This window comes from Schistocerca nitens, chromosome 1 (genome assembly GCF_023898315.1).
Source record: "Schistocerca nitens isolate TAMUIC-IGC-003100 chromosome 1, iqSchNite1.1, whole genome shotgun sequence".
NCBI lineage: Eukaryota > Metazoa > Arthropoda > Insecta > Orthoptera > Acrididae > Schistocerca > Schistocerca nitens.
This window is the reverse complement of record NC_064614.1, coordinates 515,555,851-515,573,929: the sequence shown is the minus strand read 5'-3', so window position 1 is coordinate 515,573,929 and position 18,079 is coordinate 515,555,851. Positions and strand designations below refer to the sequence as shown.

General features: G+C 41.7%; 1 protein-coding gene across 1 annotated transcript in view; it reads left to right on the top strand.

The window, feature by feature from the left end:
• The window catches only part of LOC126258318 (otoferlin), a 198,490-nt gene that overhangs the window by 52,087 nt on the left and 128,324 nt on the right, over positions 1-18,079 (top strand). Inside the window, exon 6 of the mRNA XM_049955637.1 lies at positions 11,448-11,522. Coding sequence (XP_049811594.1) covers positions 11,448-11,522 — 75 coding nt within the window. The remainder of the gene's footprint in view (positions 1-11,447; positions 11,523-18,079) is intronic.

Below are 18,079 nucleotides of genomic sequence, written 5' to 3'. Positions count from 1 at the left end.
ATCTGCTCAGTGAAGACTCCAGGTGTAAAGCCCAACTTGCTGAGGATGTGAAGTCTTGCCACATTCCCATCATTAAACACTGCTGCAGCTTCCAAAGCAGAAATCTTCACCACCAAATTGGAAACAAACACAGTCTTTGGACATCTTTTCCAAATAAGAGCATTGAAACTTTTATTTGGGTTCTGTGTTTTGCCATGCAGACATTTTTCTAGTAGTTCTGGTGAAGCCAGTGCTCTAAAAGTTGTTTTAATGGCCATTGAAACCTCATAAGCAAGGTTATTTTAATGGGTATAAGCTTCCCCACTTTCCTTACTTTTCAAAAATTTGCACCGTTCATTAGAACAGAGGCCATGCTTTCCTCATATTGTCCAAGCTTGTGAGGTTACTTCTAATTGCAGCACCATAGTAGTCTTCTAGGCTGTCAATTCTCTTCTTTGTTAGTCTGTTTTTACCTCCCAGTGGCTTCCCATCCTCTAGTAGCTTGCCTTTATTGTCTGCAACAAGTCTTCGGAGTTGTCCACCCATCCTCTTCTGAATATGGCCTAAGCACTCCAGTTTCTCAATAGTGCAATCTTTTCCATAGGGCTGACTTTCAACTACATTCTTGAAAGCACTAGAGTCTCCATCTCCCAAATACTGTACGTATCTTTATACATCACCTCTAAGTCTAATACTTTTCCAGTGTCGACACTACTGATTGTTGAAACTCCATGCAGTGAAGTATGCCCCCTCTTCATCCAGGAACTGTGACAGGAAACTGCTATATCGCTGCTATTAGTTGCTTCACAATTTTCTTGAATTGCCCCCAGGACTGCCATTTTCATGCTCTCTTCACTTACTTCTGCAAATGCATTGAGGAGAGCAGTATTCATTGCAGGAAATTTTAGGGGAGGACCAGCATGTTCATAATACCACATAAAAGGTTTCCACCATCTCTTCCAATCCCTATACATCTTAGTCCATAAGCAAATGTCATATTGGCTTCATAGATTCTATTACTGACCTTTGATGTCTTGAATGGTCTGTCAGCATCATAGTTTTGACACAAAATGTGCAATGTGCAAACCAAACCTTCTCTCTTCCCATCATCAACCGAATCCACATTCCCTCCACAAACAGAGCACTTGCAGGCTTTTCTAAGTGCTTCTGCCACCATTTCCAGATCCACAATTCTGAAACCTGTATTTCTGTCATGATTTGTTTCTTCTGACACAATCCCTGTCCCAAGTTTTATTTTAGATGCACTTGGAGACAAGCTAATGTTTGCATCTGCAGGCCCAACCCTAACCTCAATGTCAGTTTTTCGCTTTATATTGGAAATATGGGACTTACTATATTTTTTTAATACTCCACCAGGCCTAGGCATTGTAAAAAAGGATCAACAGATTCAATCTTGCACAAAGAATGGCACAATAAATCAAGCATCACTCAAATTCCACTGAACTGCACAAAACTTGTTTGCAACACTCCACAGCCTTCTAAACTACACTGATTGAACCAGAAAATGGCTCCACAGCCTTCTTTACAACACTGCTGTTATGTATACAAAAACTCAGTGCCTTCTAAAGCTATATTATCTAGGTTCACAGGCCAAATTCTGCAATAAAATTTTTTCTCCATTTGGTACATTGAAAAGCGGGCTTGGCGCATTACACTGCTTAGGGGTTTCATTTTTTTATGCCATTTGTAGTTCGAATTTCAAGGAAAACATTTGGGACAATAATCTCAATTATATTTACTATCAAATAAGCAAATAAAAACCATAGGTGCGTGTGTGTGTGGAGTTTTTCTCACTCCAATGCCTTCCTGGTACTGACTCCAGACTTGTGGAATAATAATTCAGAATTGATAGCACAGTTAATTTATGTGAAATGTATAATACTCCATCCATCTGCAGTTACATCATGTATAAATCACACTTTTTCTCTTAACTGTCTGCTATATCACGGCAACACTCTGGTGTCTACTGCACACGGATAAGGAGTACATCCTCCTCAACATGCATGCATCTATAGAGATCTTGTGCATTTGGAAGCGTTCTTCAGACAGTTGTTTGGAAGTATTCGTCAATGCTGCAGACTCGTCCAATTTCCGTATGCTGTGATGCACTCTACACTTTTCTCCTTTTTTCACCAATCAGATAACAGTACCTCTCTTTATTTCTACTAGCTCATGCATGTTTCGAACAGCAGCATCTGGCGATGGTCAGCACTGGAACAGTAATCATATACATGACTGCACAACGAGGGAACAATGTTCTTCCAAATGGAACACCAAGACATCCGCTATCCAGTCACTGTGGAAGATGAGATTACCTCTATAGGATACAGTGCCGCAAACTCTTCCAGTTTCCATAAGTTGCGATAACTTCCACATTTTTGTCAACGAGAAACATCGCCTCTGAATTTTATTCATCCTGTGTGTTGTGGGAGCTGCAGAATTTACACCATGTGATGTTCAGCTTTCTATGAGAGCCAATGGATTGAAATGTCTTAATGTCGATTTAGCATCTAACACAGACCTCAAAGTCATGGTAGAAAAGTGCATGCTGGTGTACAATGCTGTAGTCATGCAATGCCTGGATGTGTTACAGCTATATAAACAATGAATTAAACTGCTTATGAAGGAACAATGTACGAACCCCTCCCTTTTAATTGATCATTTGTTGATTATGGTCTTCTTCCAATGCAATCGAGAAAACTTTATGCGGGATCTTTGACTAAGCAGTTTGGTCTCTTCCCACCCCATTTTAAACCAACCAACCAAAACTTTATGCAGGTCTGTGTAAGACTTCGACAACTATCCACCTGCTCCAATGGAGTGATTCGTGTATATATAATATGGGCGATGTCAACACGCACATGGTGTTTGGTTTTTTCGATATATCAGAACAGATAGACAGGGTAAAATTTTATAGGAGATTCTATTACAAGAAGTGGTATAAGTGGTTAAAGTTTGGATAGATGTAGTCCTCTCAAAACTATATCGATTTTGCTGACAACATTAATAGAACTTAGCTGTATCTATTCTCATAGAGTCATGACTGTTTTTATTATTATTGTCACAATTCCAAAATGGTTCAAATGGCTCTAAGCACTATGGGACTTAATATCTGAGGTCATGAGTCCCCTAGAATTAGAACTACTGAAACCTAACTAACCTAAGGACATCACACACAGCCATGCCCGAGGCAGGATTCGAACCTGCGCCGTAGCAGCCGCGTGGTTCCGGACTGAAGCGCCTAGAACCGCTCGGCCACAGTGGCCGGCGGAACCCAGGTGATGCAAAACTTTTTTGATGTGTGCACAATTGCACCTTTAAAAATAGGTATTACCACAAGTCCTGTGTTATTTTACATTTTACAACTTCTAATTATAAAGTAGACACCACTTGAATTATAGCTCATTGTGGAACCTAGAAATGATAATGTTTTTCCCGACATATGACTAGCTTGTGTGAAACAGGTTTTGATGATCAAATTGATTACAAAACTAGAACGCAAGAATCTGCTCCTATTGCGACTGATTGTCTGCTGGATGACAGAAACTTTACAGGCTGATGGGTAGAGGGGAGTTATGGAGCAAAAAATGTCAAATGGAAGCATGCAAACGGTGTTTGTTTTTGATGTATCGGAAGAGAGAGATGTGGCAAAATCTTGTAGGAGGTTCTACGATGGTTATCCGGAATTTAACGTTATAAGGCATGTAGCTTTAGCATGGAATGTCCTTTGGGGAAGTTGGTGTCACTGAAATGTAGCGGGAAGCCAGAAAAGGGAACGAGGATTCCCACTACTCAATAGCTCATCGATTAGTTTTGTGTTGACTGTTAGAAATGAGTGTTCTCATTCTGGCTCTCGCGAAGTGCGAAATAGGCGCTGTAATTGCTACCTAAATGCGAAGGTCATGAACGTCCCTGTGATTCATTGTTAAATTCTTTCAGTTTATGGAGAGGACGTCAAGGTAACATGTTGCGAAATGGGTATGGAACTTCAGTTTTGGAAGGACAGAAATTCACGTTGAAGACAGAAGAGGAAGGCCGTCCATTGTGACTGTTGACGTGGTGTATAAAATTGAAGATCATTTTCTCTCTGATCGCCGTTCGACAATTGACAACCTGCATGAAGTTTGTCCAAACATTTCACGAACTGTTGTTCATCAAATCATAATTGATCGCCTAAATTATCACAAGTTGCGTACGCGATGGGTGCCCAAGATGCTTACCGAAGCACACAAAATGAGCAGAGTCAGTGCCACTGGCGAATTTCTTGACCGTTTTGAGACTGAAGGTGGTACTTTTCTCAACTCTGTAGCGACAGGAGATGAAACTTGGGCTTATCACCATACTCCAAGAGCAAATGACAAGCAATGCAGTGGCAACATAGTCATTCTTCTTCAGAAAAAAATTCAATACTCAGCAAACTGCAAGGAAAATCGAGGTGTCAGTATATTGGGACAGAAAAAGGTTTCTACTTGTTGATTTTTTGGAAAGAGTTGTAACAATAAATGCTGCAAGATATTGTGAGACAATGAAGAAACAGAACCATACAAAACAAACGTCGTAGGATGCTTAGAATGGGAGTCTGTCCCCATTCATGATAATGTGCGTCTGCACACAGCTCATGCAACACAAGAGTTGTTGACTTAGTTTGGTTGGGATATTTTAAGCCAACCCTCTCACAGCCCCGATCTCACACCTAATGACTATAATCTGTTCACTAACTTAAAGGAACACCTTCATGGGAAACACTTTCCTAACGACAACGAGTTGAAAATTGAAGTGAAGAACTCGCTGAAAGAGGTGGTGGGAGACGTCTGTGACACAGGAGTTAAAAAACTCGCCCCACAGATGACAAAATGTATTGAGGTAAATGATGATTATGTGGAAAAATAATACAATGCATGCAAATTTTTAACAATAAATTCATTTTTTGTACCTCAAACAATTCTTGTAACCTTACTTTCTAGATTAGCCTTGTGCTACAAGACAGCTCTCGCGATTTGTTTTGTAAATGCCAGTGCGATATAGCATCACACTGGCCAAACGGGATCTGCCATAGTGTAAAAAATAGCAACAACCTCTTGAGTTATTGTTTGCTGTTGTCGAACACAAAACGATTTTGTTTTTTCCGATATGTGAGCAAGTGGGATGAAAGGCTGTATTCTATAATATTATTTCATGTGTCTGAAATATTTTTATCTCATCCGTGCATGACAGTTTATTTACAGACATTGATTTGAACGCGAGAGACGCCCCGAAACCATATAATTTGCCCATCAAGTTGAAAGAAATTGTTTAACATAGATGTGTTTTTTCTTTGGAGTTCAAAATCTCACGTTTTCTTTACTCTCATAATGGTTTCAAAATAATGAGGACATTTTGCTGTGATTGGTAATTTTTGCAGAAAAGTAATGGAAGTTCTTTTTTTCGATTTTACGCTGGTTGGACATTTATAGGGGTACATAGTTCGAACTTAGCAGTTTGGTCATCTGTAATCGGCGGCAGTGCTGAAGTTTTCTTTTTTTCACTTCCTTGGATGTTGCAAAATAACAGGACGCGAGGGGGGAGAGAGAGAGATACGAATTGTATCCTGCAGTTGAACGTAAAAACTATACTGATTTTTCTCATAAATCTAAAAGAAAATGGACTGCGCCTTTCTTAGAAGGAGGACATTTATTAACGTCATGATTGTGTTTTCCATTTTAGTAAATGTTCGCTTATAAGAGATGCATTGACGTTAAACAGAATTGTTGTAGTGAAGATTTTTCATAGCAGAAATGCTGGCTGCTGGAGGTGTTGGGGACAGGCCTACTGTGTGTGGTTGCCCGACACAGCTGTGCTCCGATTAGGGTGTGGCTACATTTTAACATCATTAACCTTACGTTGTTTAGTTGGCGTTACATCCTCTTGTGTTGGCGAAGGGCCGACACCTGGATCGCCCCAAGGCGAGCTGGGTGCATCCGTCCTTTGGGGGGAGATCGTGATATGCCACAGAGAAATGCACGGCGTGGATTAGCAACTGGCTCTTTGAGAAAGCCGTGTGTCCCCGTCCTAGATGGAGGGACGAAGGGAGCGAGGGAGGGGGTAGGAAAGGAGGGGGAAGGGATGAGGGGAGGTAGAAGTGCCTATAATTTCGCTGGTTCCTGGCAGTACATCAAGGAGAATGCATGTTCAACTGCCACTCCTCTCTCCTGTTGCAATCTTTTGAGACGACGATTTTCCCCAGCACATGTATTGTATTATGACCTGTTGATTACAAGTGCGGTTTTTTTCATGACAATTTCAATGTCTAATTAGAACAGGCAAGCATTTTCCATCAGTTGTGGCAGCAAGTGCTGGCTTCAATTACCTGGCCTGCTGGCTGTTTGTCGAGCAATGCAGGAGGAGACATCTGTGGAGAACTCTGACGCCAGTCAGTAACAGATACAGTCCTCAGCTGTATTCTTATAGGTAATACATTTATTGAACTCCTGTCTGTCCAACAACAGCATCTTGTCAGTCGAACACTATTCCCGCCAAAAATGTGGATAGTGCCTTCCGCTCCTTTATTTTTCCCGCCAGCCTGTAGGTGAAGCATCTGCTACTAGTTTCGAGTGGTATTGTGAAATTTTAGTGATTGTAGGCACTTCTTGTTTAGCACTATGCATATAGTTGTGTAATGAGGACCGATCTGTAAGATTGATTAGGTAATTAGGAATGGTCTTTACTTCAGTTTCCCAACCAAAATAAATAAAATACATTTACCTAACCTTCCTCTTCTGCATCTGGTCAGTTTCCATATGTTGGGGAGGGGGAGATTCGATTTTAGTTTAAGTCTAAAATGACCAGGGTTCGATTCCCAGAAAGGGCACTGTAATCTTTAATTTCCCGCCAATTCCCCGGTGGTAGGTGGGGTGGGACGTCAGGAAAGTCCTGGGACAAATAAATTCTCCCTAAAATTCGGAATTCCAGTCAAAATTCGAAATTCCACCAATAGATTAAGTGGGAGAGGGAGAGGGGGAGGGATGGGGTAGGGGAGGGGGAGGGGCCGGGGACCCACATTCCGGCTGAAGAAAACATCTGAAGTCATACGTGGATGGGGTGGGGGTGGATGGTGTTTGGGGGTAATTAATTGATCAATTTAATTTATTTGCATATTAATTTGATATCAAAACTTCAACCAGGCTGCCATCTCCCTGCTACTCCCATGACGGGGTCGATCTGGTTCAGCCTCAATTTTTGTTTTTACCACAGGGGCAAGTGCACCTGTGGCAGGTGGCATTTTTGCCATCAGTGGAATATGTGAAGCATTACACCTCACCAAAACATGCCCTTTCTCTAGGAAGACCATCATCTTTTGCACTTTAACCTTAAAAAGTAACGTTACGATGTCGTGGCGATCTGTCGGTTTCTGCCCATTCATCAGTTCTTTCCTGATACTGATCCAGGCTAGACTGCATGCGAAGGTGTCCAAACATAGTTCCGGATGTAGAAGAACATGTCCGACATGTATCTGTGGAGGTATGTTCACGAACGACGACGGGAGGATGGCCATTTCAGGTGAACGTAATTCTCTGCTCGCAGCTTGCGTTGGTTTCACGGTATGTACCTTAGATGCTCACTCTCCATCTTCATTTACATCTCTACCAAAAACTGGGCCAGAAGTACCCTACAACGCAGCCTTAAGTTGAAGTTCTGTTGGTGGTTTATCACGTGAAATGTGTAGAAATCCATAAACGTCGTATTTTTGATCGGGTTCGGTCACCCAGTCGCCGGATTCCTGTGAGGGATACTGAGATGATATCCTGCTTGCCCTTTCCAGAACATAATCGGATACTGTAGAGTACCATAATAGCAGTGCGTCTCCGTTATCTGGCGAGGAAGTCGTGTTTGCGTAATACGATGTCTCTTGGGCGGTGGAGTCGACGCCTATCACCACAGACACGACCTCGACCACAGCAGGCGCAGTGTAGAAGGGCGCAGGCTGTCCGCTCGGCACGCGATACGCTTGGGCCACCACCTCGCAGCTCTCTTCGCGCATGTTCTCGAGAGCTGTTTCAGACTCATGCACTAACACATTGTGATACACCAGAACTTTTTTATATTTTCAGAACAGTCGCCCATTCAACTCTCTAATTTTACACTCTCTATCAGTCTCTGCCTCGTCGTCTCCCACAAAGTAAACTTGCAGAAATTGTGCTAGGGCATTGAATGGAGGAAAAAGGAATACTATTTTATGGTGCACCAGCCCCTGCACTATAAAGGCCGGTTAAAACCCAGTCATGGCCCGAATTCTATCTGCCCCAAACGAGATCATGTGAAAGCATAAATTATATTTTTTTATGCGGCTCCTTCAAAGGATCGAGTGGCTCTCCTATTGTGGGAATGGATACCTTGCCATTCCCTCCTTCCGTTTCAGTGCCACACAAAATCTACATGCCTTGTTCATATTGTCAGTTTTATGAGCCTGTGCTTAGTTTATTCTGAAGTTGGATCATGGTCAAAAGCACATTCCTTAGACACTCCCCAGGTATTTATTGCAAATATTTGCCGACGTTCAATTTATCGTTCATTCACAACGAGTAGGCGTACCTCTGCCTCTCCGACTGTTTCAGAGGGACGTCCAAAGGCCATGCGTGATGCATTCTCCTGACGCCTAGATGTCGGATCTCCAGCTGTCTCGGAAGCACGCTGAGAGGCCATGCGTTCTGCTGTATACTGTCGTCAAACATATGGCTACTCAGCCGCCTCAGCTGCACGCCGAGACGCAATGCGTTCAACGCTCTGCTGACGTCGTGCATCAGTTTGAGCCGAGGTTTGAGCCCCTCGAGCATTTGTCTGACACTCCGCCATCTCAATTATCTGCTGCTCAGCATGAACTAACGATTGTTGCAGTCTAACCACGTTCATAGCACGAGCTCGTTCTGAGTCCCGTGAAAGATTCGACTTGCATTTGAACAGTAATACCGAAACCGAGGAACTGATGTCGTAAGATATCCGACACGAACAACCCAACCTAGTATCTCACTACACTAACAATAATAAAACCAAATGGAAGAAACAATCGGAAATCCAAAACAAATGCCAATTTGACCAAGGAAAGAAACAACAAACCTAACAGAGAAACGAACCATCGAGATCTTACAGACCAACGAAATTACCAGAAAAATTATGAATCATTGAAATTCAAAGAGAAAAACTAACTCATCGTTCAAGAATCACGATAATATCACAATCCAATGGACTTGCAAAATCCAGGTTCTGAACCATCGAGAAGATAGAAGCAAACTGAATCTACAAAAAAATTATAAATCATTAAGATCCAAATAGAAAAGCAGAGTGACTCTGTTAAGATTTCCAATTATATCACAATTCAATACACTTCTTAAACATTCTACGTGCTGCGAAATATGTTCATGATCATGTGTTACATTGCTATGGAGTTCAGTAATGATTGTATTCTGCAAGAATACTTCTGCTGTCCTAGTTTTGTATACATATTTATTTCATTTTTTGAAACAGCTAAAAAAAAAACTCTGCGCTAAATTTAGTGCATCAATTTGATAGTTAACTTTCGTGGATAACTTTTTAGTCATGTTACTAATTCCATGGGAACAGCAGTCACGTTGACGTTTCATTTTTATTTTTTTATTTTGTTTATTTATTTATTTACTTTTTTTGGAAAAGAACGTAAATTATATGCTCCAAATCAATAAATATCTTGTAATACACACTTCTGAAAGTAGCCTTTGTGTTAATTCAGCATATAAGCTTATTCCATGCCAAATTTCTTCGAAATCCATCAAGCCGTTTCAGAGTGAAGGAGTAACAAACATCCTCACACACAAACTCTCGAAGCTGTAATATAGAGGACCCATATGGTATTTTATTACGTGTATATCAATTTTGTTGAATGTAGCAATTCCTTTTTTTTCTTAACTGCTCTACAGAAGTAAAATCTGTATCAATATACCTACACCGTTTGTTACATGATCTCCAGAGAGGCGAATAATGTCATTCGGGTGTGACAAGTTTTAGTGATCATACAAATACGCAGTTCAGTTGTTTGTCTCCATTGTCCTAGAATATTCTGATGCAATAAGTGTAGCTGACATATTATTATGCTCACTGAATTATAAATGGATGCAAAGATGATTATTTTCTGATCATTTCTGAATGTGTTGAATCACGATCTGTTTGTATGTGTGCAGTATACTAAAGTACTTAATTACTTTTCGAAAGTGAATGTTCGTTCCATTCTTAATTTCTCTTAAACTATTGTTACTTTGACTCTACCTACTGAAAATAAGATCTTATCTGACCCCTATAATCGCTAATATTTTGCCACTCATAAAGTTGCCACCCTTCCCTAAGATATTTGCTACTGCTCTATCCATTTCTCCCTATACTCTTCTGTACAGAATGACCACTATGAGGCACAGTACTCTTCAGAAGCTCCCATTCCAACTTCACGTTATCTCTCGCTACGAAATACCACTTTGATCATCAGAATATACACGAACTACTAATGTGTAATTTCCATGATGAAGCTATATTTACAAGGCTGTATTTATTTAGTATCTCAATGAATAGTTTTGCCCTTCACCTGGCACAGACCAGTTCTACATTTAAAAAAATTGGAAACCTTGTCTTCTAACTATAGTGCGTCCTCCAACATGTGGCCTATGCTTCTAGTATGAGAACTAACCTACGACAAAATTCTCCTTCTTTTTACTGATTTTCTTACATCGCAGTTTTTAAGACTTTTACTAAAATGTTTTTGAGCCCTATTTAAAACTACATCTGCCTGAGGCTCTGTGTATCATCTAACTTGTTTGTCACATAAACAAAAAAAGTTGTCTTAAAAGGTCATATACAGTTTCTCCACCTTTGGTTAACCTTCTCTCTTTAATCTGTTCATATCTTTTGTAGTCTTATCTAATTCACACTGAAGTATAACAAACTTCCGATCCTGTTTCACTATGTTTGTATCTCTATCACACATCCCACATAACCAGTGAAGGGTCTTATTTGTTTCCTGGTTGACCATTCCAATAGAAAACCAACAACAGTCACATCTAACCACGCTAGTAATAATCCTACGGCAAGTCATGGAGATTTCATTAATAGGAATTATAACAATTTAGCAAGAATAATGTTGTACGTTATATGCTTGAATGCAAAACTCGTCCACAAAAGTTATGGCTATACGTAAACAAACTAATATTTCTTTGAATTGATTTATCTGCAAAAGTAGCATTTAAACTATCCTCCATTATCACGTAGTGAGTAAGAATGGTATAGGTTTGACTTAGTTAAACCGCAATGAAAAACAATCAAAACAAATCGTTCCTATTTACTCCATCGAGAATGTAAACGTAGTTTGCACATCGAAACGTGTTTACAGGTTGTTTTTATAATTTTCTAACAATAATGATTAATAATTATAATTAGTATTGATGTGTCAACAGGCAGAACGAGACAGAAAATTGTCTCTAGCTGGCCATGTGGGAGCCGAGGCGACAGAACCGGTGGAAAAGTTGGAGGTAAGTGTAATTGTTCGCTCTATTTTTTTGACGAAACAGTATTCAGAAGTGAGGGACACGAGTTATATATTATTTACTGAAGCAATACAAATTTTCGGTACTTGATTTTCGATACATGTTTTGTTTTTTGGTTAAGGTTACTTTTTCAGGTCATTGGACTTGTATGCAGTCTAGGATAAAATTTGAGGGTGGACGGGGGGAGGTGGTAGGTGGGGAGGGCAGCATGCTGCAGGAAATGTGTAATACAGTTTACTCCCAATAGTACAGCCCTTTAAGCTGTTTTTCAGTTTTTCAATTTTGATTATTGTGGGAACGAATAAGTGGATTTTAATTTTACGTTTGATTTCTTACGGTATCGAGGATGGTGAAAATTTCAGTCACTTTCGATGCATGAACAACTACACGATTGAGAGAAATAAATTAAAATTCAAAACTTCCCGAAATATAACGCTTTCTAACTATACGTGAATTTAATCCTCTTTTAATTGGAGAAGAGTATGTTTCGTAAAAGGACGGAAAACAAGCGTAAAGTGTTAATTCTGCGACTGGTCAGCGTGCTTGTTTCGTGTGTTATAAGGATGGCTTAAGTCTAACTGAATAATGCCTTTCTGATACTCTGGCAGACATTTCCTCAGTCATAATTTTGGAGATGCATAGTTAAAATTTTCGACGGTTCGCTTGTGACGGTAGCTAATGGTTAACGCTGACGAGCTGCTCTTTTAAAAAGTATCCCACAGGAGCAAACCAGTTGCGTCTTTATCTGTGTTACTCGTACCTTAGGTACTTGGACTAGGCACGGCTCTGTTTAAAAGATTGGTTCGGTGTAGTCATCGGGTCAAACCGCGCACGTCTGTCTTCATGTCCTGCACTTTACAGCAAATATTAAACTGTGGCTGTGATCCTGCAGTGAAACAAACGGTACATACATTGACTAGAATTGCGAGTTAGTAAAATACACAGAAATACAAAATAAAAGTTAAATGAATAATTTAGCAACAGGGGCTCTATCCTAACGTTTGTAATTGATGTAGATGGAAGAGAATTACGTTAAATAATGTTTCCTCAAGAAAGACCATCTCAAATAAACAAGAAGTGATCCTATGATCATAAAATGCGGTAAAGTTACGTTGAGAGCATTGCGAGAACGGTAGCAAAATCCCGAATCTAAATGGTCATCAAAGATACGCGAAAACTAAATCCATTCCGTGCTCACAATACACGAAATATTCAGTAGCTCAAAACAGTTCACAGTTGAACACGATGATTCACAAATTAACACATCCGATAGAAAGAGTAGTAAATCACACTCTGTCTATCCCCAGTTCCGTAATACAAGCAGAATAAGTTAGTGTGCTACGCTGGAGCATATTCAGACCTGCCGAAATATAAAGTACCCTAAAAATTTATAGTATTCTAGCAGCCGTTCAGAATCAATCACCTATAAGACTGAATCACTCACGTTACAATAGGCAGACCTGCCTTTTTCCAGCATTAAATACAATGTGTCCAGTATCGTTCCCTAGGGCTGTGCAATCCAAAAGTCCCAGTCTCAACTAGATGCCTTTAGTGTTCTACTGTATCCTGTACCATTGGCTGGAGGCCATCCCCACCAAAAATACATTGTTTTTACCTGCTATAAACATGATTTGACTCAACATGACCACTTTCCCACACTAAACTAATACATTACAACAATATTTAAATAAAATATATGATATAAGCATTTGGTCACACTCAGATCATTTGCAGTAATTATAAATGAAGCAATGTTCATAAATAAATAAGCCTGTGAACTTGCACAAATGCGCTCATGTTAAACGACAACGAATTGTAGTTAAGTATTATTCAAACAATTATTTATGCCTTCTTGCCAGCAGCATCTTTTGGTTCTCTTTTCAGTCATGGTGTCCACTAACACATGCACTGACCACTTTTAAATTTGAACAGCTTTCTAATAGCACTTGCAATCAACTTGTACGTCAAGTTACTGGCAAAATAGTAACCTGTTCATTAAATAAAAGCCCGCATCTCGTGGTCGTGCGGTAGCGTTCTCGCTTCCCACGCCCGGGTTCCCGGGTTCGATTCCCGGCGGGGTCAGGGATTTTCTCTGCCTCGTGATGGCTGGGTGTTGTGTGCTGTCCTTAGGCTAGTTAGGTTTAAGTAGTTCTAAGTTCTAGGGGACTTATGACCACAGCAGTTGAGTCCCATAGTTCTCAGAGCCATTTTGAACCATTAAATAAAAACATAAGTATGACAAAATGACTGCTGATGCTGTATTCATTTTCTGTGCAAATGTGGAGAATACGACGCTCTGAAAAACATTTGCATAATGAAAAAGCTATAAAAGACGTCGTAAATCAATAAATAAAATAGACAAATCTTTAACATATTATATTATATTAAATAAAATAGATATAGATACGCAGCATTCAGGGATTAGCTACCATGGCAATGCTATCATCTGAGATACCGTTTGTTGAAATCGCATGAAACAATTAAATGTCGCTAATTCAGAGGTACATCGAGTAAATATTTATTCACTGTGAAATGTTAACTTACGTTGTTTTCAAGATATTGAGATACTGTTGTGTCATTGGATGTGCCTCATTTTTCTGAGACCACAGATGTATTCAGGTTTGCATTAATATTTAATGTGAGTTGTTGTCGAATCTCAACGAGCTGTAAATTAAGTATCTTTCAGCTCTGTCTGACACCCTGCCATGTCTTGAAGCATTGTCTCCCGCACAAACGCCATGTAAACGACAGTCGTCAAAATTCCTCGTACTGGGATTTTCCCTGTTTTCTGCCACTCTGCTTGTCTTTGAATCTGGATTCGCTCGTACCAGTGACCTAGCCGGAAGCTGAAACTGCCGTGGCGTGTCCTGAGTCCTTGCAATCGCTAGCTTTCAGCTGTGTATTCACCTCACTGCTAGCAACTCTAGGCGGCCCATTAGGTCGCCTACATGCTCGTAACTTTACACACTGAACAAGGAAACTCTATGTAAAAAGTGATAACACTAATATGCGTGTCTTTTCGAAAAGAATTATTCATATCTATTTACTGAAAGGAAGGTTAGGTGAGAAAGAGCAGCTAGAATACCCACCAGAAAAAGTGAAATGCGGTCAGTTTGAGAAACAAACTTGTTAGACAATCATTTTAAATTAAGTCGCAGACTTATTTCATTGTATAAGAAAATTGCCCCTAAACGTTCTATCACAGTAAAGAGAGCTCCCTCCTTGGCTGACTACAAAATTATGCCAGATAATGAAGAAACATGAACTGTACGTAAAAGATTCAGGCTATGAAACAAATAAGCAAAACGTGTGCAACACCAAAATTAGGTTTGTCCTCTCTGTTGTATGCCGCACGTAGAATCATGCAGCCCCTCAGCTTAGGCATAGGAAAGGCAAAATTTGATACTGTTTTTCAAGCGTCTACAGACGAATTAAACGACTTTTTCTCAACAGCAGTCAGTTCTCAAACCGTAATAAATTATCAGCGATAAGATAGCAATTTATCGACGGATGCATTTTCCTTAAAACATCTTTCTACACCCACAGTACGAAAAACAATCATGAGATTCTCTCCTGGGCTGGCCGGTGTGGTCGAGCGGTTCTAGGCCCTTCAGCCTGGAACCGCGCGACCGCTATGGTATCAGGTTCGAATCCTGCCTCGGGCATGGATGTGTGTGATGTCCTTAGGTTAGTTAGGTTTAAGTAGTTCTAAATTCTAGGGGACTGATGACCTCAGATGTTAAGTCCCATAGTGCTCAGAGCCATTTGAACCATTCTCTCCTGAGGCAGTTGGTAATGATCGGATGAGCATGTGTGTAATTTAAAACGTAGTCGATACTACTTCTCCAGTGCTCAAAGACATCTCCAGTCTCTCTCTTGTAAGTGATACATATTCTACTGAGTGAAAGCAAACCTTAATTCTACCAGTATCCAAGAATGATTACCAAAAATCGCCAAGCAACTATAGGCTGATCAGCCTAGGCTGTTATCAAAGCCTTTGTGTTCATTGGTCACAAACAGCAGATGAATTATTTTAAAACTTATATCATCTACAATAAATATCAACCAGGCTTCCGGACACATCATAACACAGTAACTGCATTAATCAAAGTAACTGGTGACATCAAATATGCCATGGACAAATGTCAAGCGACCATTTCAACACTGTTCGATTACAACAAGTTTACGATCTATAGCTAAATGACTATTCTGCAGTTCACAATTAAGTGGCTGTCAGAGGGTTCATCAAACCATCTTCAGACTGTTTCTCTACTGTTCTGTTCTTGAACACCACGCGAGAGAAACGAACACTTCAAATTTTTCCGTGTGAACTCTGATTTCTCTTATTTAACTACGATGATCCTTCCTCCCCACAGAAAGACATCCAGGGACGTCAGATCCGGTGAACGTGCGGGACATGGTATGGTGCTTCGACGACCAATCCACCTGTCATGAAATATGCTATTCAATACCGCTTCAACCGCACGCGAGCCATGTCTTGGACATCCATCATGTTGGAAGTCCATTGCCATTCTGTCATCCAGTGGCCGGCCGCTGGTGGCCGAGCGGTTCTGGCGCTACAGTCTGGAACCGCGCGACCGCTACGGTCGCAGGTTCGAATCCTGCATCGGGCATGGATGTGTGTGTTGTCCTTAGGTTAGTTAGGTTTAAGGAGTTCTAGGTTCTAGGGGACTTATGACCTCAGCAGTTGAGTCCCATAGTGCTCAGAGCCATTTGAACCATTTTTTTGTCATGCAGTGAAACATCTTGTAGTGACATCGGTAGAACATTACGTAGGAAATCAGCATACATTGCACCATTTGGACTGCCATCGATAAAACGGGGGCCAATTATCCTTCCTCCCATAATGCCGCACCATACATTAACCCGCCAAGGTCGCTGATGTTCCACTTGTCGCAGCCATTGTGGATTTTCTGTTGCCCAATAGTGTATATTATGCCGGTTTACGTTACCGCTGTTGGTGAATCACACTTCGTTGCTAAATAGAATGCGTGCAAAAAATCTGTTATCGTCCCGTAATTTCTCTTGTGGCCAGTGGCAGAACTGTACACGACGTTCAAAGTCGTCGCCATGCAATTCCTGGTGCATAGAAGTATGGTACGGGTGCAATCGATGTTGATGTAGCATTCTCAACACCGACGTTTTTGAGATTCCAGATTCTCGCGCAATTTGTCTGCTACTGATGTGTGGATTAGCCGCGACAGCAGCTAAAACACCTACTTGGGCATCATAATTTGTTGCAGGTCGTGGTTGACGTTTCACATGTGGCTGAACACTTCCTGTTTCCCTAAATAACGTAACTACCCGGCGAACGGTCCGGACACCTGGATGATGTCGTCCAGGATACCGAACAGCATAATATACTCCTGGAAATTGAAATAAGAACACCGTGAATTCATTGTCCCAGGAAGGGGAAACTTTATTGACACATTCCTGGGGTCAGATACATCACATGATCACACTGACAGAACCACAGGCACATAGACACAGGCAACAGAGCATGCACAATGTCGGCACTAGTACAGTATATATCCACCTTTCGCAGCAATGCAGGCTGCTATTCTCCCATGGAGACGATCGTAGAGATGCTGGGTGTAGTCCTGTGGAACGGCTTGCCATGCCATTTCCGCCTGGCGCCTCAGTTGGACCAGCGTTCGTGCTGGACGTGCAGACCGCGTGAGACGACGCTTCATCCAGTCCCAAACATGCTCAATGGGGGACAGATCCGGAGATCTTGCTGGCCAGGGTAGTTGACTTACACCTTCTAGAGCACGTTGGGTGGCACGGGATACATGCGGACGTGCATTGTCCTGTTGGAACAGCAAGTTCCCTTGCCGGTCTAGGAATGGTAGAACGATGGGTTCGATGACGGTTTGGATGTACCGTGCACTATTCAGTGTCCCCTCGACGATCACCAGTGGTGTACGGCCAGTGTAGGAGATCGCTCCCCACACCATGATGCCGGCTGTTGGCCCTGTGTGCCTCGGTCGTATGCAGTCCTGATTGTGGCGCTCACCTGCACGGCGCCAAACACGCATACGACCAGCATTGGCACCAAGGCAGAAGCGACTCTCATCGCTCAAGACGACACGTCTCCATTCGTCCCTCCATTCACGCCTGTCGCGACACCACTGGAGGCGGGCTGCACGATGTTGGGGCGTGAGCGGAAGACGGCCTAACGGTGTGCGGGACCGTAGCCCAGCTTCATGGAGACGGTTGCGAATGGTCCTCGCCGATACCCCAGGAGCAACAGTGTCCCTAATTTGCTGGGAAGTGGCGGTGCGGTCCCCTACGGCACTGCGTAGGATCCTACGGTCTTGGCGTGCATCCGTGCGTCGCTGCGGTCCAGTCCCAGGTCGACGGGCACGTGCACCTTCCGCCGACCACTGGCGACAACATCGATGTACTGTGGAGACCTCACGCCCCACGTGTTGAGCAATTCGGCGGTACGTCCACCCGGCCTCCCGCATACCCACTATACGCCCTCGCTCAAACTCCGTCAACTGCACATACGGTTCACG